General features: G+C 44.3%; 1 protein-coding gene across 3 annotated transcripts in view; it reads right to left on the reverse strand.

Moving 5' to 3' along the window:
- Positions 1–22,153, reverse strand: part of ZMIZ2 (zinc finger MIZ-type containing 2) — a 58,485-nt gene that overhangs the window by 30,570 nt on the left and 5,762 nt on the right. For 2 of the 3 annotated variants that reach the window (XM_077262748.1, XM_077262747.1), the window contains exon 2: positions 338–412. In XM_077262748.1, the coding sequence (XP_077118863.1) occupies positions 338–387 (50 nt within the window). In that variant the 5' untranslated portion in view covers positions 388–412. Of the gene's footprint in view, positions 1–337; positions 413–776; positions 800–22,153 lie in introns of those variants that run through there. The other variant, XM_077262749.1, reaches the window with a different exon arrangement.

The following is a 22,153-nucleotide window of genomic DNA, read 5'->3' on the forward strand; positions in this document are numbered from 1 at the left end:
TTTTAAATATAAGAAAAATTACATATAAAAAATTTGATACTGAAATTGTATTACTTAAAACATACAAAAGAAAAAAAACAAAGGAAAAACAAACACTAATCCAAATCTAATCTCCACTTTTTTTTTTCAAAAATTACAGCATGCAGTAAATATACATAGAAAAATAATATAGTAAGATGACAAAAGAAAAACAGTACACCACCAAAATGGGGGAGAAAAAACACAACAAAAACAAAAAACGTAAAAAAAAAAAAAAAAAAAATTATAAACTGGCCAGAGGCTATGTATGAAGACCCGGCTGCGCAGTCCGCTGGGGTGCTGCCCGTCTGGCGCTTACCTGTGTCCTGTGCCTGGATGAGATGGTTTCATGGGGTTCATTGAATTCATTTGCAGGCGACTGTTTTGTCAGTGGCTGCAGAGAGAAGAAAGCAAGCAAACCTCAGTCATCTATTATGTCTCATTCCCCGGAGGCTTGTCACCGTGCACCTTTAAATTGCCCTGCAAGACTCGCAGCTTTTCCTTTCTAAGATCTCTGTGCCGCACAGAACAGATGTTGCATTGCTAAGCATTATTCTGCCTGCAGCAAAGGGTTAACGCTGTGCCCATCTGCCCCCGGCCTTCCCTCTGGTCACATGATCACCGTGCATTCTGCACACAGGACGTGGAGGTTGGCACCATGCCGGCGGTTGGCACTCATTATATAGACAACCCTTGGTTAACCCTGGTGCTGCCATGGACAACCAACCCAATGATCATTGGCACAGGAAAGACATGACCTCAGGAGATGGGCAGCTGTCCACAATGGCGTCTCCTCCTTGGTAGGATGAGATATGGAAACCATAAAAATGATGCAATTAAACGTAGTCAGCAGCAATATTCTGAGATTCGGGCATTAGAAGCCAATAAGCGAGTCTGAGCCGCCATGGTGCAGGTGTTAGAAGACGACGACCACAAAAAGGAAATTCCAGGCAATGGAGGTGGGTGAGGACAGCTGGCATAATAAACGTGGGGTGCCAGCTGCACCGGGTGAGGGAGACAGGGCAGGGTGTGCTCAGGGGGGGGGGACAGGAAACAAGCAGAGGAGGGAACGGAAAACAGCGCATAGCGGGTGGGAGTCAGCAAGTGCAGAGCTGGAAGTCGCGACTAAAGCAAGCATGGAGGACAAGTAGCCTGCGGCGACAGGTGCACCAGCCTCGGCCCGATACTCCCTGCAACGGCCATTTCTATAGTGGGCCACACACAAGTCTACCATCAGTGGGAATGTGGCCGATCAACCGCCACTCAGATCATTATTAAATATGATCAATGCAACCATCAACAAGAAATTTCTAAATTTACTGTTTGTTGAAATTCCTGCATCATTTTTTTTTTGTTTACCGCTTGTTGCTTAGGCTACCGGCCACCACAGCAGTGTAGTAGTGGTGGCTGAGCAAATGCACTGCTTGTAAGTGCTGCAACAGAGGCTGGCCAGATTGTTGGAACACGCCACCCGCTCCGTTTTTTTTTTGCAGACTTGCCATGAATCGGTGGCAAACTCTGCCTGCGTGAACAGCGAATGGTCCTTTTGTGCAGAAAATCTGCTGCATTTACCATACCAGCAATGTGGATGGGACCTAAGGAACAATATAATCTGAGTGTAAAGAAAGGGGGAACAGTAAATATCCACTGATCATTACCAGAGGAAGTCAGTCTGTGAGGGGGAGATAACGGTCTGTGGTTACAGTGCACTCATTGCAGCCATTTTGTAGGCAGAACATTCTGGGAAATATCAGCTCACTAGACATCGGTGTCATCTGTGACTCATGAGGAATATCCTGCCTCGTGTCTCTGCGATGGAACGCAAGTAGCAAACAGCTACCAGGGCAGAAGACAATCGTGATTTACTGTTAGCGAGAACCAAAGCTTTAAAGGGTTTGTCCACTACTGGACCACACCTTCAAATCATCCTAATGTGGCCCCAATAGAAAAACAAAAACAAAAACATACCTCTCGAAATGGCGCAGTTTCTGCAATGTTGATGCCGTGCCTCTGGGTCACATGAGCTCTGCAGCCAATCAGCGGCCAGATTGCCTGCAGCGGTCATACATCAGTCACATGAAAGTTTAATCTGACAACAGTTAACACTGCAGCTGAACAAAGGCCGCCGATTGTGTCACGGGACCGCCCAAGAAGATAGCGCCGATACTGATGGAGTGGCGCCAGTCAGGGAGGAGAGTATGCACCATTTCCTTTATTGGGGACTCTACTACTGAATAACACATTTATAAATATAAAAGACAACTTCTTTAAGGCTCTGTTCAGACCCGTTTTTGTGGCAGTTTGCTGTAGTAGTCGTCCATTACATATTGGTGAAAGAAGTTTCATAAAACACTATTCTCAAATCGCGGGAGTCAATGTCACGTTTTGGAGGAACAGCTGTAACTTTTTAAAGGGGACCTGCTACTTGCCATAAATATGTAATTTTCTTACCCTGAGTAAATGCCGCTGTTCTCCCGAATCAGAGACTGTTTTTCTTTTGTTCCTGCGACTCTCCATTCCTGAAATATTGACCCCTTATCCCTGTATTTAAATCTAGGTTTCATTAGCCAAATGGGCTGGTTCCGAATTCTACACTATGGGTGGATTCCTGAAAACCACACCCACTTGTTACAAAAAAAATATAAAAAATTCCATACAGAGAAGAGGAGGCCATCTCTCAACAACAGAGAGGAGCAGGGACAAAAGAAAAACAGTGCTGGAATCAGAGGAACAGCGGCATTTACACCACATAAGTTACATATTTATCTCCATTGAGAGGTCCTTTTTAACCATTCATGCGTCACATACTTCATATATACAGCAAGGACCAAAAGGAAAGACGTAGGAAGTATATGAACAACATTTACAGAACTCATTGCATAAGACTCCTTGAAGAGATCTAGAGTCAGCCATTTTTAATCTGATACTAGCAATGTAGAACTTTTATCTTCATTCATGGTGGTCAATAGGTCTCCACCTTCAGATGACAGATAAATCAACCTTCTAAAGAAAAAAAAAAATGATCTGAGCGCTGACAGATATAATCATTTTATTGACAGATGCCATAGTGATTCCTGGAATATTTCTCCTCACAACGTCATCACTTTCTCTTCATGTATTATCAGTCACGGCCTTACACGGTTATCTATTGTCTGGATAGTTTCGCCAAGAGTGAACGGGGGAAGAGATATCACCAGTCAGTCCTCATGCGATGCACCAGGGGCGTGAACACATTTCTCCCTTGCGCCTTTTTACCACTTCAAAGATATAGATAGTAATAGAATTATAGGAACCAACATGGAATGTTCCTAAAACTAAGATTTGGGTGTAAAAAGTCCTGGTGCACATGAATATCTGCCACCAACACTTCTGTGGGCAGCACTGAGATATGGTGAAAGAAAGTGGTCGCCAACTGATTGTGAAACCTGGCGTTAATCAACCACCTAACCCAAGTATACAGAAGTGGTGGATTTCAATCAACACTTTCGAGTGCGGACATAGAGGTCCATATTGACCATGGCTCTCCCGATTCAAACTCCGACACCTAGGTACAGGAGGAGGAAACGGTCAAGTCAGGAGACCCACGGCCGGTATGGACTATCTAGGCCAGTACTCCCAGTCCACAAACATTCATGGTTCAAGAAGAAGCGGTTAGTTATTAAAAGGGAACTCAAGTTGAGATCATCTTAGATACAAGAAAACTTACAAAAAAGTAAGCCTGAACTCTAGTGGAGTAAATGTGAGGGAATTAAAAGGATTCAATACAGATAGTTGGCCAAAATGTCTAATGTCAATTATAACAAATGACTGTCTCCTTTAAACAAAATTGCTAACAAACACGTTGAAATTTTTTTTTTGACTGATGAAGAGCACTGGCTACATCATTGGCTCCCAAAAATTCCTAGACAGTTGATGCGGCTTAAGATCTTCATTGCCCCATGTATGGCGGCCTTTAAGTTGGCCATAAGCTTTAGATGACCATCAGCCCAGTTCTCGTTCAGCCGACCTCTACAAAGACATTCGGGCTTGGCCAACAATCCACAGGTTCTAAATAGGACAAGGGGAATAAGCAACTGCTGGACATCTCCAGTGGTTTCTCTCACCAGAAGGCACAGGAAACTGGTATATGGAAACCTTCTACCCCTCAACATTTCCCAGGAGAAAATTGGAATAATCCTATTGCTGCTATATATGGCCACCATCATGAGTTTACACACACACAAAAAAAAAGTCTCACAGCCTGACAAATGAAGCTATTTCCTTACTACCAGATTTGGGAAATATATTAGCCACAAACTGTGACCAGTGGCTTCACTTGAAGCACATCAGCCCAAATGCAAAATGTCCCACAGGGCTCCGAACTGCCACAGGACTTTAATAGAATTGGTCTTCTCATATGGGACAAGTTAATATTTTGGGTCCCGAAAGGCTCCAATTCTAAACCAAATTAGTTATGACTCTGCGTGTGAATATCTCAGAATCACAGACATCCCAAAATAGTAGTGCGGCAGTACACGATAGGCAGGTTAAAAATGCCCTTTCATATACGGTATATATTTTTATAATAAGTCTAGAGCATCTTTAGGATTGCCCTCTCCAAATAATATTCCAGTCACATACTGAGTCGGGCGCATGATTAGTTTTTGGTCTTGTATGCAGAGGTACATCTTGTGTAAGGTTCTCAGAACTGCAGACACATGGGATTGACTGATCACGGCGGCACTTTATTTCCCCCCCACACTTCCTGCCAGTCATCCTCCTGAAAGAGCACTGCTGTCCGCCTCTTTACAACATGACTGGTAGTAACAAGGAGAAAAAAAAAAAAGAAGCCTTTCTAACCCTTAACGCACTCCTCCTCTATTGTATTTTTGACAGTGGGGAATGGATAGATCACTAATCACTATCGAGACAAGGACATTAATAAAGATGGACCTTCATGGAGAAGATGGACATGCTCCACTTTCCTTCTATCTTTTCCATGAGATCCATCTTCCTTAGTGTTGGTGTGCACAAACGCTCTGCTACTAAGAGATCAATCACTTTTATGGATTACCTTCCCCCGCTGTTCCCTTTTTTTTGTGTGTGCTGGGTATCAATGCAGACATTTCCCGTCAGAGGTATATTTATCCAATATTGGTACGTTTGCAAGGATATTTTCTGACATTCAGTTGGGTCAGCAGACTTCTCCTCAGGACTACGGCCAATTTTACCTCAGAGTCCTATTCAGAGAGCAAATACGAGAGAATGTCTGAGGGAGACTTCATAAAAAACCACTCCACTACTATGGATCTATCGTGGTCAACGTTGGTCGACCATAAGGTAGACGCATCTAGTCATACATGAGGACAACGCCAAAGTTGATGGTGCGGATGTGGCTGAATGTGCTTACAACCTACAATTACAGTGATGACCGCACGTAAAATATTTCCACATGTGGATATTTTCCAGAAACAGCGCCACTTTTCTTCATGGTTTGAGTCTAGCATTGAATTTCAGCTTTATTCACTTGAGTAGGACTTCGTTTTTCTTGCGTTTTCAGGGGCTTTCTCCCCATTCCTCGCCAAATACAGATGAACGCTCAGCCAATCCAAGCATTCATACGCATCGGGGGATCGGGTGAGATAATTATTGGACAAACAAAAGGCTCGGCTGACAGCCATCTCATGTATGGCCACCTTTAGGGTATGTGCACACGTTGCGGATTCGCAGCGTTTTTTGCAGTGCAGAAACGCTGCAGATCTGCAATTGATTTACAGTACAATGTAAACCAATGAGAAAAAAAAAATGCTGTGCACACTGCAGAAAATCCGCTGCGGTTTAAAAGAAATATAGAATCTGCAGCATTTTTGTACCCATTCCATTATAGAAAACCGCAGGGGTAAAAAACGCAGCAAATCCGCACAAAAAAAAAAACGCTGCGGAACTGCACAAAAAACCGCAGGTGCGTTTTCTGCCAGGAGAGACAGAATCCGCACCAGAAATTCCTAAGCCGAATCCGCAACGTGTGCACATAGCCTCTCGCTTCTTCAGTGAGCATCACCCAGTTATTCAGAACTGAAATACAGATCTCAAAAAAAAAATTAAAAAAAATTGCCCTTTTAGCCATCATGAATGTTCTTTGGGAGTGGTTATGATGGCCATATTGGTTGTCAACGCAATTTCTTTATCCAACATAAATCCCAATGGTTTCCTAAAAGCAGAGTAGACCCCAGGATCCTTATGCAGCAGACATGACGGTCATTTATGGATTGTACGGAAGGACATTCCATGTGACTGTTCAAATTATAGAATAAGAATAGGTACAAGATCGGTGAAACAATTCCCTCATCGTTTCCTGGAAATGGAGACAATGAAGAATTCTAAGAAGTTTGGGCCAAAGAACCAGTCGCGAAAAGTCTCCAAAGACACGTAGACAGGGTTAATAGCTGTATTGCAGTATGGCTGGCATCTCTACACAAATCCTCATGATGCTCCCCCTCCCTCCTCCTCCTCCTCGCCGTCATGTCCCTGGAACATCGGGTTCTGTCTTGTTCTCTCTCACCAGGATCTCGCTGTCCAACCCAAACACAAAAATGTACGAGCACCCCCCTCCTTCAAAGCACAGTACCCCTTCATCCCTCACTACCCCTCCCATACTTCACACGTAAACCAAATGCTTACTTAAAAATTAAAAAATGCCGCAATCCACATTGTATTCTCTCCTGTGCCGCCATACCCCACACATCCAGAGCGGCATCTGTTCTACACATCACCCCTGCAACACTAGAATAAACCGAGGGCTACCACCTCATCTCATCCTCGCACCCAGAGGCCACCATGCAAAAATAAAAGAAATTAGGACCTAGTTAAACACAATTTATATGTATAGTTAGATATTATAACCCTCTCCTCTCTTTTACAGTAGCATGGTAATACAAATGGATGCCAGACACTGTCCATGCATACGTCGGAGTTACATTTAGGCTATGTTCACATATTTCGTTTTTTTAGTTTGTTTTTTTTTTTTTTATGTTTTTAAATTTTACAGTGCCAGCAAAGGCTATGGAATTTCAGAAATCTCATTCACATTGATTTTTTTTTTCCTCATCGAATTCCAAAATTTCTGTTTTTGAAAACTGCAGCACGTCACTTTTGTTTTTTCAGACATAGAAAATAAGTGCAAAGACGCCGGTATCAGGTTTCGCTGCGTTTTTGATGCAAAAACCTCAGGAAGTTGCATCATTTTTTCTTCTTTTCTTTTTAGCAACAAGCACAAAAGACAATAAAAAGGCAGCAAAACCGGCTTTTTGTAAGCAGCTTCTTTATTGCCAAGAGGCAGACTTTTGCAGAAAAAAACAACAAAAAAAAACGCCGCAACATGTGAACACAGCTCTATGGGGGAATTCTGGATTTGGCATTAATACAAGCTCTGCCCCCACCACTGCATGTGACAGATATTTTATTTGCACCCAATGATATGGAGGTCATCCGACGGACTCTGAAATCCGCTAGGTTGAAATGAAGCATCCCGCATTACCGTCACCAAATAAGAGAGCGGCCGCTTGTCCCTGTCCCCCTGTGGGAATAAAGAGACATGTTGGGGCAATACCCATCTTAGGTGTGTGGCAAGTTCACTTACTAAAAAAAAAAAAAAAAAACACACAACACGGATGACAATACTACTAATAGAATGAAAATTTTACTTGCAGATGAGAATAGGAAACGGCAATGAATTTTGGAAGCAGTGATTATGAGAGCCATAAAGATCACCCAGCTTTCCAAGAGAAAGATGGGTACAGCCAAACAAGCAAAAGAAGAAAAAAAAAAAAAAAAAAAGCACTGGGACTTTGAGGTCCGGAACATACGGAGCAGTGACCGCAATACAATGTATGATTGTACTCGCCATGGTGTGACACAACCTGGATTGTGCACTGTCACAACCACTCCACCAGCTCTGAAGTTCATGTGACTCATGGACATATGACCCCGTTGTGGCGTCAGGACTTTCTAGTGTGGGTGTCAGGCTGGATCGCAGCGCCACGAGCAGCTACAACGTAAAAAAAGACGACTTGCATTAATGATTCATGCAAGTCCTCGGACACACACTAAAAAGGAGAAAACGTAAAAATGTGAATTGCAAAGTGTAAAAACAAGCAACTTTCCTCTGATTACAAAGTCCCTGATTCCAAGGACAGAGGTTCACTGCTCATTCGGCCACCTCTGAAGTTACCAGCGGTGGCCACGCTCCTGGGCAAGAAGAGCACGCTAGCAAACTCTTAGTACACAGTTTGAAAGTGAAGCTCTGAAGCAGCTCAGGTTCAGCGCCCCAGTGATCCTCCGATGCTGCAGAGACAAAGCTGCCTCCGTTTGTAGCCTTGGGAGAAGACGATGGGCTCAGCCACACACATCACCCGCAGTATACAGAGGACGTGCTGCCGACACCATGCTGTATGGGGACAGAACTATCGTATTACCAACAGCGTCGTTCTGCTCTCGTCACAGGCCAGAAAACCAGGCGTTCTGTTCCAGTCACAGGCCAGGAAACCAGGAGTTCGGTTCCAGTCACAGGCCAGAAAACCAGGAGTTCGGTTCCCGTCACAGGCCAGGAAACCAGGAGTTCGGTTCCAGTCACAGGCCAGAAAACCAGGCGTTCGGTTCCAGTCACAGGCCAGAAAACCAGGCGTTCGGTTCCAGTCACAGGCCAGAAAACCAGGCGTTCGGTTCCAGTCACAGGCCAGAAAACCAGGCGTTCGGTTCCAGTCACAGGCCAGAAAACCAGGCGTTCTGCTCCAGTCACAGGCCAGGAAACCAGGAGTTCGGTTCCAGTCACAGGCCAGGAAACCAGGAGTTCGGTTCCAGTCACAGGAAAGAAAACCAGGCGTTCTGTTCCAGTCACAGGCCAGAAAACCAGGAGTTCGGTTGCAGTCCACAGGCCTCCAGCACTGGATGACTTGTGTGTGTTATCAGGGTGACATGAGCCCACCTATACATTCTACTATACCAGTGCTGCCACCTCTTCACTCCCAGGTCAGACCAATAGGCTCTAGATCAGGGACTACTGGTATATATACCCATGCATTAGGGCACTTCAGTTATCAGAAAATATAGCAAGTCTTTATAGAGGTATTCAAACTACATAATCCTCTTTCAAAAAGCGAGAGCTCCTTTTAAATACCCAGCTAATAAGTTCTGAATCCCTCGTGCCGAGGGACCAGATATTTTCATCCATCACCCTGACAGCCCAATGAATTCAATGACAACTGCGTAATACATAATTTCCCCTGCGGTGGCGCTAGCGGGAGATAAAGCCCTTGACTGCTGGATTTTCCTGCAGCAGGACATCATGTTAGGAGCTTAGGAGAGGACAAAAAAGGCATTGTCCATTGCCAACAATTGCTTGAGGTACATTCTGTATTATTACAGCTCGCGTATCATCCACATCCATGTGTAGAAGTCTTATGCTTGCTGTCAATGAATGGAAATCAGTATATTGAGAGGCCTTAAATCTGACTGATCAGGGTGGGCATCCTACTAAAGATTTCCCACCACAGTAATTTGTGACCCTTCAATAAATACTAGCGGGGATTGGATCGCTGAGACCACCACTTTCCCAAAACAAGACTTTATGGTCCTGGCACGACCTCGGGTCTCCAGGCCCGAACTTACAACCTCATGTGGGTAAATTCAGATGGGGAACCCCACAATTAGACCAGGCACTGCGCTCTTTGTACGGACCGTGAAATAAGCGCCTGTCTGAACACAATCTTAGCCAGATTTGCGGATTTAAGCGCTTGGGAATCTCAAACTTCCCGTTTTTCTAGTATATTACGAGTTGCACCAATGTAGCATGTCACCTTACAAAACCTTAATTTGGTGATCGGAAAACAATAGGACTGCAAGGAAGAAAGTTCCCATTCACCAACAACAAGCAGAGATCTTAAAAGTGGTGAAAAACAGATAGAAAGTGGCAAAAATTCACTAAACAATATACTTAATTCATGGAATTAATTATGACTGAAGCCTTTACGTTGATGTTAATATCAGGGGGAACTCAATGCAGAGTTTGGAGGAATGGGGCCATCTAGTAGGTACATACATACCGTAGACATTTCCCACACCGCCTAGGCCCATTACTAAGGGGAAAGTCTATACTGAGCAACACTGGAGGGTTCCATCTATAGGAAAACATCTATTTTCTACCATTTCAGACAGAACATGGGAGAAGCTAATGCCTCCTCCATAGATTATACTTATACTAGACAGCGTCCCACCATTTTGCCCCGCGCCTTGTGGCCCCATGTTTTCTGAGAACATGTTATCTGCTATGGTGCAGATAGAACTAATGTGTTATTACATCTAGGTAAATATTCATTCCCTCTCACCAATCCTGGTGATAAGCGGCGCCATCACACACACTCACATACAAACATTCGGGACAATTTAGCCAAGAGCCGAAATATGGAAGGAAACCCCATTGTTATAGGATCAGAAATAAACCCTCTGCGCCTCCATACCGGTAGGGTGAGAAATAGAAGGAGTAGTCATGAACATGCAGACATTATAAGCAACCGATGTCAATATCCCCAAGCCAAACCGGCACTTTGCATAGCCTGGAGATCTCAGGACAAAGACCAAGACTGTCCTTTAAATAAAAAAAAAAAAAAGAAAAAAAAAAAAAGGTAATTCGTGTTTTTTTCAAGAACTCTGCTTGCTGAAACTGTCATTGTCCACGAGATCAAAATCTGTCCTGGATCCGTGATGATCACACAGGCGCAGGGTTCATTACAGTGTAATGATGGCATATAAGGAGCCCCATGTGCCCAGGACAGATCTTTGGCCCCTTGGAGAAGACAAATGACAGCAAAGATCTTGGAATCAGCGCAGGATTGGTGCAGAAAGTGTAAGCAAATGTAATAGCTTTTCATTTTACAAGATCACCTTTTTAATTTCCTGCATAACCCTGTAGGTGAATGGGGTCGCATAGCTACCCGCAAGGTACTGCTGACACAAGAAAGAAATATATATATATATATATATATATATATATATATATATATTCTTGCCGATATATTTCTGGATATATCTCAAGATTACCACCCCTGACATCCACTCACACTACATCTATCTATTTTTTTTATTTTTAATTTATTTAAAACAGCAATCAATGAACATTTGGTTATGTTAATTTAATGGGAATCTAATTTCCCGTCCGAATTTTAGTGAAACTGTCGAATTCCCATTTTGTTCCTCTGCCAAGCCCATTCTTATCTCCTCTCCACTAGGGAATTCTCCGCTCCCTCAGTCCCACTTCTCCCCTTTGCTCCCCCATCGTTCCCTCCTTGAACAATTCTCTTGCTCGTCACACGAGATACTTGGAATTCTCCCAATTATTTAAATCCACAAGACTTCTGCCAATTCTTTCCCTGCCCCCTCCCCGTCCAACCTGCTGTGCAAAGCCTTTGCCTGAGGTAGCCTGTCGCACCTCCCCCTTCTCAGCCCTATCTGTGTCACACAGGCACTACAGGAGCAGGATGATGAGCTCTGTAGTCAGTCAGTGCCACAGGGCAAACATGTAGTATCATGAGGAAAGGAGGTAGTCCATCATATCATGGCGACATGGGCACAGGAGGAAGCCACAGCTTGTGGCAGGAGAGCCGTACGCTGTGACAGGACGTTTTGTATAAAACATGAGATTGGTAAAAAGTCAAAGTCTGTCCGCCACCCAATATACCATATTAATGCCCAAGTGTGGGCCCGGAGGAACGGTTTTATGGCATAGAAAGCGCTTCACCTTCACTGGTATCACTCACGCCATTTATCCCTGCAATCTATACGGTTTACTGGTACATGACCCATGAACCATATTGGCATGGCAGGTAAATGAAGGCCTACTAGTTTTGTTTGGAGTACTATATCTCCACTGCCAGGAAAGATCCCTCACCAGCCTAAATATTACCACAAACTAGAAAAAAACAACTTAAAATTGCTTCAAAAATGTTGAAGCAAAATAAATATTAATTCGCTTACAGTGAACCAGTCGCTCGATTCATGGTGTCCAAACCATGGGCAGACATAGACCTGGGCTGCATGATTGCATCCGAGTATGTTCTCCAAAATGCTACAGCATTACTGAAAAAACTAACTTTGGCTACGTTCACATTTGCGTTGTGCGCCGGCGACGCAACGCACAACGCAAACAAAACCGCAACAAAACCCACGCTAAAACGCTGCGTTTTGCGACGCATGCGTCCTTTTTTGCCGAAAGTTGGACGCAAAAAAAATGCAACTTGTTGCGTTCTCTGCGCCCAAGCGTCGCAAAACGCAGCACAAAGCATGTCCATGCGCCCCCATGTTAAATATAGGGGCGCATGACGCATGCGGCGACGCTGCAGCGCCCGACGCTGCGGCGCCGAACGCTAATGTGAACGTAGACTTTGAAGGATAGGTAAAGAAGACTAGTCTGGTACAGCCCCCACCGGCTGGATTCTCCCCATATCTAGTCAGATGATCCATAGGAATCTTGGTAAATACACACGTGGGAGAGATGAGTCAATAACAGCCACCCCACCCCCGGAGAGCGGCCCTGGGAGCAGCCAGCCGGGGCGGTGCCGGACTAGTCTCATCTCTCCCCATGGTGCCCAGCTGGATCTTCAAACTGTTCTCATAAACCCCCAGAGTTTTGGAGGGAAAAAAAAAAACAAAACCTGGCTACAATTGTTCAGCTAGTTTCGAATTCATGCTTCCCATGGTTTAGGCAGCGTGAAATCGAGTAACAGGTCCCGTGTCAAAGCTTGGGCCCAAGTAATTGTCCACATATGGACACTGGTGCGAGTATGACAGTCAAAATCTTAAGGAAACCCCTTCACGTATGACAACATGGCCTCTCGGGGACTCCAATAGAAAATAACGATGACGGGTCATTTGATTTATAAAGACCTTAGCCTCTATTACAACTGGGTAAAGATGAGAAAATTGACGACAAGCTCTTTCCACAACACACATGCCAATGGATGCCATTTTGCTGAAGCCTTTTTAAGGCTGGCAGGGAATTACAAGAAAAAAAAAAAGAATTATTCCACAATTTCCCACCGGCTCAGGTCTCCTTTTCTTCAGTCACGTAGTGAAGGCCAAAGGGAGAGGCAGTAGAGGGCCAGGCAGGCAGGACAGCAGATGGGCGAGGCTTGAGAATGGCTCACACCTCGAGCCAAGACGTCGAAGGACCCATATGGGCTAATAAACCACTATATTTTTTCTAAGGATGAGTGCGGCCTTCATCTTCTTTGTACTAATCTATCTACATACATTTTTTTTTTTTTATTTAAAAACACCAATCAAGGAACATTTGGTTATGTTAATTTAGTGGGAATCTAATTTCCCGTCCAAATTTAAGTGAATCTGTCGAATTCCAATTTTGTTCATGTCTTCCACCAACCCTCAAATTGTAGTAGAGGAGGACGAGACCAACATCACAGATGGTACACCTTCCTAATCTGGAGATGTGGTTTCCTTTAGTAACCTACATAAAGTGTTCTGCAGGTTTCATGAACTCTCACCATGGTCAGACCCGTTACGCTGCAACGTCCTCAACATTTCCTCTACATGTGATTATAAATTTAAAAAAAAAAAAAATCACTTTAGCTGTTTTTGTTAGTAACATCTCGAACTGGGCCCGGTATCCAACCTCTCTACGGCCACTAAGAAACACATTCGGCTAACACTGCTGCTCCGACCGTAATGGCAGAAAAGGAATTCTATTTCCTGGTGATTTAGTTAACAGTGAAAAAAAAAAAAAATTAGGAATATAAAAAAGGCAATTAACAACATAAAGGAAACACACAAATGTTGCAACCCCCACCACGAAAAGCAGGGTAACAGGAACTCCACCTTTCTAAAACCCGTGGGGCGTCTCAGAAGTTGGCTTCCTGCTGATCTGATTTTATAACAGGTCATAAACCTACTGGCACCTGAGCAGAGATCAAGAGACACATATATACTGTACATAAGATGAAGCACAAATCATAGGAAAAAAAACCCAAACAAACTGGGAAATAAATAGGGGTAGAGGGATGTTAAAAGTTGCTGGTAAGGTGCCCATTTGCATTTACGGTGGAGTGCTAAAGGGATTGTCTAAGATTTTTTTGAAAGTTTGCAAAAAGGACTAGATCCCCAGTCACTCAACTTTCTGAACGTGACCTTCCAACCACGAGCACATGACTGCTGCTGCCAATCCTTGTCCTCAGTAGTGATGGTCGGCAGGTGACCGCTATGGGAGACAGTGGTGCCAAATCACTTTAAAGTCACAGGTCTGGGAGGGGAGTATCGGCTGTTTTGGTTTTTTTTTTTCCTTCCAATGTTCCACTCAAGACTACTTGGAAAACACCTTTAAAGATCTTGGGAATTTGGAGCCAAAGTTGTGAAAGGAACGGAGAAACATGACAACGTGGCAGGGGCCACTATCATGCAACAAAGGGCGATTTCATCAAGAGATGTGCAATAATTAGATAGGTTAGAAAGCTACATCCTCATGAATTCCAGGAAAATAGGTTGCCCCCAAAAGAACAGGGCCCAAAACAGCAAACTGCCTTCACCGGCTTGGTCGCAGCGCATCCAGGTGCAGCATGGTCTATTAGGTCAGGCCACCTCTTCTATTGCTCCATGTCTCAGTTCTGATGTTAAGAAGGCCATAATAGAAGCGGATAGGGGTCAGCACAGTCACTTTTCCTGATCTGAAGCTACGAAGGTCCATACAACTTCCATCTGATCCCTTTCTAGCCTAAGCCAGGAGTTACGAAATTTAAGCTACAGTAGCTCTTGTAGCTTCCAATCCTTCGATACATCAATGAGCCTTGGGATCCCATCACTGGTTCTCCTGTTGTCCTTCCTTGAAGGACTCTAGGCAAGAATAAATGCATAGTGGGTGCATCCCACAAGACCTGCCATTTGGGAGATGCACTAAACCAATAGATTAGTTATCACAATTTGGTTTTAGAAAGGTAAATTAATAGTGCAAGTACGATATATATTCTCATCTGACATTTTCCCCATGAACATGCATGCTTGGGAATGGGGGAAATAAGCCACTTCTAGGCACTAGGGCTGTGGAGTCGGAGTCATGGAAATTGAGGAGTTGGAGGTTTGGCTTACAGACTCCACAGCCCTGGCAGGCACCTCTGGCCACAATCCCTGGGATCAAAAATTTTGTTTGTTTAAACATGGCTGATCCCATTATTACCATTCCACCTCTGACCTCTAGTGTTAAGAGGAAGGTCATGGTTACCCCTCACCCCACATAGAATAAAGGGTGCAACCAGTCTGGCATGGGGTTTAAGCAGACAGTGATCCCAATGCGCACCGCCACCTTTCCGCTTGTCCAAAAATTTTGCTTCCATTACATCAACGTCAAAAAACTCAACTAACCCACTCCGCCTGGAATTCCCCTTTTACTTCAAGTGATGAGAACACAGGACTTTCTTGTAACAAATGTGGAAGTTCATGGTGTTCACCCTCGTGACACGCGTCAGCATTGGTTTAACTCCATGTTAAAATGGTCACTGGTGGGGAATACGGAGTCCTTCAAGCCCTTCCCAAAAGAATCTGGAATGCGTTGCCAGCTGCTCAGGATCATGGTCTCATCTTTTAGGAACGTAAAATGTAAAAAAACAAAAAAAACAACAACTGCATCTAAAGGCAATTTTTTTTTGGAAAAAAGAAAAAATGTAGAGAATACTAAACAAAAATAGCGATTTTTCACTAGCCAAGTCCCAGTAGCAAGGTAGTAGGAAAGCAAATGAAGAAATATCTCCCCAAGAAAGGCAACGGAATGTGAGGTTTATACTCGTGTGCGGAATTCTATATTCCGCCTGTAAGGAATCAGGTGCAGAGGGCACACTGGGGTACTCCTTGATTTATACAGGGGCAGCGACCCAAAGTGTGGGAAACCCTGCTGCTTTGCAATACAAAAAAAAAAAAAAAAAAAAGAAGTCAATCCATATAGGGAGCAAAATCTAAAGAGCAGCAGCTATGGCATTTCCAAGCCGGTGGAATTCACATGAAAAGACTCCTATCTAAGAATCTATAGCTATTTGCAGAATGATGACCGCCCACATTATTTCCCCGAAGACAACAAAAATCCACACGTCCTATCCGTGATATAGAAGGGGCTCGAAGTGTAGGTTATTTTTATTCCTAGCAGCAGCGCTTCCCTTTTAAGGCCTGAAGTACGTGTCTATTATGTGTGCTTTATAAAGCCATGTGGTAATACTACGAATCCCCAAATATAACATGTCTGCTCACCTAAAGCCAGCCATGCATATCTGTGCAAAAGGCCCCAAATCCTACTGCACAGGCCAAGGGGGGGGGGGGGGGGGGAAGACCATCAAAGGTCACCTTCCTTCACTGGTTGTCCACATGTACCAGAGCTATTTAGTGAACCATGTATTTGGTGCTGGGGGTTGAGATGACCCCCACAAAATTGTACCTAAAGCATATCGGTTCTTTTAATTGGTCAGGAGTGGACCCATAATATATAGATGTTTTAATGAATGGGTTCCCTTACTGGTCGCTTCCACTTATGTATATTGAATGTTGTCCATTACAAAATAGTCCATTACAAAATAGTCCAAATCAAGGGACCCTGCTCCACCACGTCTGCTGATCAGTCATGGAAACTGGACAATCCCTTTAACCCCTTACTGATCTCCGCCGTACTATTACTGCGGAGGTCGGTACCCCCGCTTTTTGATGCGGGCTGCGGCGGTGAGCCCACATCAAAGCCGGGACATGTCAGCTGTTTTGAACAGCTGACATGTGCCCGCAGTAGCGACGGGTGGAATCGCGCTTCACCTGCTGCTATTAACTAGTTAAATACCGCTGACAGCGGCATTTAACCGGCGCTTCCGGCCATCGGGACGGAAATGAGCGTATCGCCGACCCCCTGATCGGGGGTCAGCGATGCGTCGGCTTAGCAGCCAGAGGTCTCCTTGAGACCTCTACGGTTTCTGATGCTGGCTTGCTGTGAGCACTACCCTGTGGTCGGCGCTCATAGCAAGCCTGTAATTCAGGTACATAGGAGCGATCTGATGATCGCTGTCTGTGAGGGAGAGAACAACATGGAGGACGGTGTGTGAGGGAGAGAACAACATGGAGGACGGTGTGTGAGGGAGAGAACAACATGGAGGACGGTGTGTGAGGGAGAGAACAACATGGAGGACGGTGTGTGAGGGAGAGAATCTTTGAAAACTATAAGTCATCCTGTAGAAAACAAGTTGTCATACAGCGATAGATGACTAAAAGTTTTGACTCTTAAAATAAAGACAGGGGAAAAACAATGGCAGTGTGTCCAATGGGTTAAAACAAATGTAAGCACCAATATTTATATGAATACTAGATGGTGGCCCGATTCTAACGCATCGGGTATCTACTATATAATCGTCTAATTCTGTCTGTTTGTCTGTAAGGAAATCCTGCGTCACTGATTGGTCTTGCAGCTGCCCGCGACCAATCAGTGACAGGCGCAGTCCGGCCGCTAATTGGCCTGGGATTTGAACCACGCTTCGCTGATTGGTCGTGCCCGGCTGGGCGCGACCAATCAGATATTGGCGTGGGATTTAAACATCGCTTTGCTGATAATGTATATATTTATTGCATTCTTAAATCTTTATAAATAAACTACATACATATTCTAGAATACCCAATGCGTTAGAATCGGTATGTATGTATGTATGTATGTATGTATGTATGTATGTATGTATGTAAAAAATTAAGGGCTTGTCACCCAGTTTACCTACAGTCCTAAATTTTGCAGTACCATGGTAACAAGTGGAATCTAATTGATAGATTTTTATCCCACAGATCATTTTGACATTAATCGTCCCATTTATACTACGCCTCAGCATTTCTAGCATTAAAAAAATGAATATATGAATATATATCCATCTATAATTTTTTGGTGCAGCTGCTGATCACCGCCGAATGTTGCAGCTTATGAGTGTAGTCAGTCTCCTTCTACCTCTGGCAGCTGATGATACAATCTTCTTCCTTCCCCTGAAGGTACAAAAGGCCAAGCTCACACTACCATTGTGAAGTATATTTTACGTGTATCCTGGGGAAAAAAAAAAAAAAAAGAAAACACTATAGACTGCGTCTGCACATGCAGTGATAATATTTCGAGAGGCCTTGCTGTGGGGAGAGTGACTGAGCATGTGTGTCCTCCAGCACTCGGCTCATGTGGCGGTGGACGTGCACATTGCTATACACCATGAACACCAGGTGGCGCCACAGCGTGTCACTTTTCAAGATTTCTTCCATAAAATGAGATCTTTGAGGAACAGATTCTGTAAAAAACACTGTAAACAGGATATACCCTCAATCTGTAGCAGCGTGGTAAAGTACAGGGTGTGGGTAAATGTTAGCCTACCTGGTAATCATTTATGCATGCACAGAGGGTCTTGGAGGACGTATTAAGCAAACATTTCCCCTCCCCCACAAGGAGTAATAATAATAATAATAATAAATCTTTATTTATATAGCGCCAACATATTCCGCAGCGCTTTACAGTTTAGAGGAGTTTACAGGAGTAAACCTGCATGGTGGCCAGTGATTGCTGATAAATATTTAGAGAGGAGCAACCTGATAAACATTTACAAGCGAGCACGTTGGCAAAAACCGGAGAGGCTACATTACACGAGAATACGATCCATACCGACAACCAGCACCAAATCCGCAGACTTATAGAAAACTGCCACCAAGAACAAATTAGCCATCTGTAACATAAGATGTCATGTTCTAATAAAGCCGTATACCTGGCAGCAAACAAGCAGTAATTAACATTGCTGCAGAGCAAGTCAACAAAAAAAGGTAACTAGAGGTCATGACTCAACCGCTGGGATGACGTAAATAGCCAAAAGGCCATGTAGACAAGGTGCTGTGTGGACAATCACATGTCCCCATCACTGAACTTTAGCAGTCATGTAAATCCGAAAAGGACAAGTCTCTTCTTAACGTGTAAATTCCAGGCAATGCTCCATCTCCCTATCCCCACAAAAACTTATTTGACCGGGCAACAAGGGCCTAATCTCAAAGGAAAGACATTTACCTGCCTTGGGTGTGACACAGAAGGGGGATGACTCAGATTTTGAGTTGTGTAGTCAACCAGCCTCCAGTCTAATGTGTGCGTAACCCAAACTTGAGGAGGAAACCACAATTTCTTTAATGGGACAACTACTTTACTATTATGTCAGATATTTCATGATGTAGCAGACCATGGATTATGCCAACTGTGTAGACCTCTTGGCTCCATGAATGCGGCCATGAGGACAAGTCCAGAGATCTTGACAAATTGCCATAATTGGGATTTAGTTCAAAATTAGTTTTTGTAGAAACGTTTTTATGATCTACACCACCCTAGAAGTAGTAATATATCAGAGAGCACAACCAGATGCGTTCCACCCCAGGAGCTCCTAATCTGTAGCTACTATTTACCTGGATAGACATTTCTCAATCCTTCACCAAACAAGAGGGATTTTGTGATCTTTACCCATTGAAACTAAGCAGCTATTCCTCCTGTTAAGGTACCGTCACACTAACGCTGCAGCGATACAGACAACGATGCCGATCGCTGCAGCGTCGCTGTTTGGTCGCTGGAGAGCTGTCACACAGACCGCTCTCCAGCGACCAACGATGCCGAGGTCCATGGGTAACCAGGGTAAACATCGGGTTACTAAGCGCAGGGCCGCGCTTAGTAACCCGATGTTTACCCTGGTTACCAGTGTAAAATGTAAAAAAACCAAACACTACATACTCACCTTCTGATGTCTGTCACACGTCCCCCGCCGTCCGCTTCCTGCACTGACTGAGCGCCGGCCCTAACAGCAGAGCGGTGACGTCACCGCTGTGCTTTCAGTTTACGGCCGGCGCTCAGTCAGTGCAGGAAGCGGACGGCGGGGGACGTGTGACAGACATCAGAGGGTGAGTATGTACTGTTTGTTTTTTTTTACATTTTACACTGGTAACCAGGGTAAACATCGGGTTACTAAGCGCGGCCCTGCGCTTAGTAACCCGATATTTACCCTGGTTACCATTGTAAAACATCGCTGGTATCAAACACAACGATACACGGCGATCTGACGACCAAATAAAGTTCTGAACTTTAATCAATGACCAGCGACATCACAGCAGGATCCTGATCGCTGCTGCGTGTCAAACACAACGATATCGCTAGCCAGGACGCTGCAACGTCACGGATTGCTAGCGATATCGTTTAGTGTGACGGTACCTTTAGTCTCGTAATTTCCATACAAAGAAGATGTCCGGTACCTGCCTGCCTTGAGTATTCTCAAATTTAGAAGTTATCCCTCTGTGGGATAGGGAATAACTTTCCAATCAATGGGGGTCTGACCACTGGAATTCCCACCACTCCTGAAAACTGCCCTGTGTGAATGGCGCAGGTGTATTATGTGCAGTGATGCTCCATTCATTCTTCTGAGAGTGCCACAGACCAGAAGAAGTGTATTGTTCACACGTTGGGTTTTTGCAGTTTTTTTTTTTTAACAAAAAAAAAAACAAACACCCCCCCCTGGTAAAAACGCTACATGTGAACACTCCCTTAGACAGAATGCAGCAGCAGTACGAGCAACCTCCGATCTACTCATATAAGGCTCTTCCATGTACGGGGCAGAACTTAAACTTGAGAATACCCCTTTAAAAAGAAATGCCAAAAAGGTGGTGAACAAACTTGCCTCTGAAAATTCTGACATGGAAGACAGAGCTCCAAAAAGGTGTCCTTGATAGAGTCATAAAACCACCAGTAAAAAGCCCCATCTTCATTGGACAACATATCAAATGACCACAAAACGATCTCTGGTATAATAACGAGATTCTGATGGTCATTACCATCACGATGGACGGTTCTTATAACGCACGACCACCCAAATCATACAGTCCTTCCTAAGTTGGGCAAATACTTCATAAGACCTCAGTAGCCATGTTCAACCCATGCATGAGCAAACATGTCTTCTACAGAAGACTAATAAATAGAAGAAAACCCAAAAGAGACACCAATAATATATTTCTATGCACTAAGGCTCCTGGGATTTCTCCAGCCCCGATCTAATAGTAGATCAATAGGGCAGGAAATTATGGTAAGGACCTGAAGATATTCATAGCACAGGCCACAAGTTCATCTCTAGAGATCCTTCATGCTGATCCTCATGGGGAAGGGAACAGATGCTACAGTGTCATCAGAGGTCCTATCAAGTGACTAACCTACTGGACCCCAAGAGTACAGGGAGTTATTGCTCTTTCCAGATAGTACATAGTACCGTATATTGGGACGTGCCCTCTCTAATAACAAAGAATAACAAAGGTGAAAGACTTTCCAAGAAATACAGTTGACGACCAACACCCAAACCAGTCAAACTATGAGCTCTATGTAATTTATGACAAATCTCACAGAAAGTAAGTCAGGCCATAGTCTGACAGTAAAAAAAAAAATAATGTTCTAATTGTGAGTGTTAACGAGTCTGTCATTACCCGCAACTGAATCACACAGAACAAGGCCCGTGTACAAATCCTGGACAGCAGGGTTCAACTGTGACCGGTCAACACCAAGGACCTTATGTATGAAGAGATTCTTCCCTAAAACGCAACACACCACACTTTTTTATATTTAGGAAGCGTATAGAGTAGAAGAGAAGAAAAACTCTAGATGTTCTCATTGCACATGAAGGTCATATACGGCACCCGTACAAAACACATGATTCGGCCATACACGAGGCCTAAGGGTACCGTCTCACAGTGGCACTTTGGTCGCTACGACGGCACGATCCGTGACGCTCCAGCGTCGCTCCAATATCGCTCCAGCGTCGTAGACAGCGGTCACACTTTGCAATGCACGACGCTGGAGCGATAATTTCATGACGTATTTGCGATGTAGAAGCCGTTGGTTACTGTGCGCACATCGTATACAACCTTTGTTACACGATGCGATCATGCCGCCACAGCGGGACACTTGACGACGAAAGAAAGTTTCAAACGATCTGCTACGACGTACGATTCTCAGCGGGGTCCCTGATCGCAGTAGCGTGTCAGACACAGCGATATCGTATGGATATCGCTGGAACGTCACGGATCGTGCCGTCGTAGCGACCAAAGTGCCACT

This window comes from Ranitomeya variabilis, chromosome 5 (assembly GCF_051348905.1).
Source record: "Ranitomeya variabilis isolate aRanVar5 chromosome 5, aRanVar5.hap1, whole genome shotgun sequence".
In the NCBI taxonomy this organism is placed as follows: Eukaryota; Metazoa; Chordata; class Amphibia; order Anura; family Dendrobatidae; genus Ranitomeya; species Ranitomeya variabilis.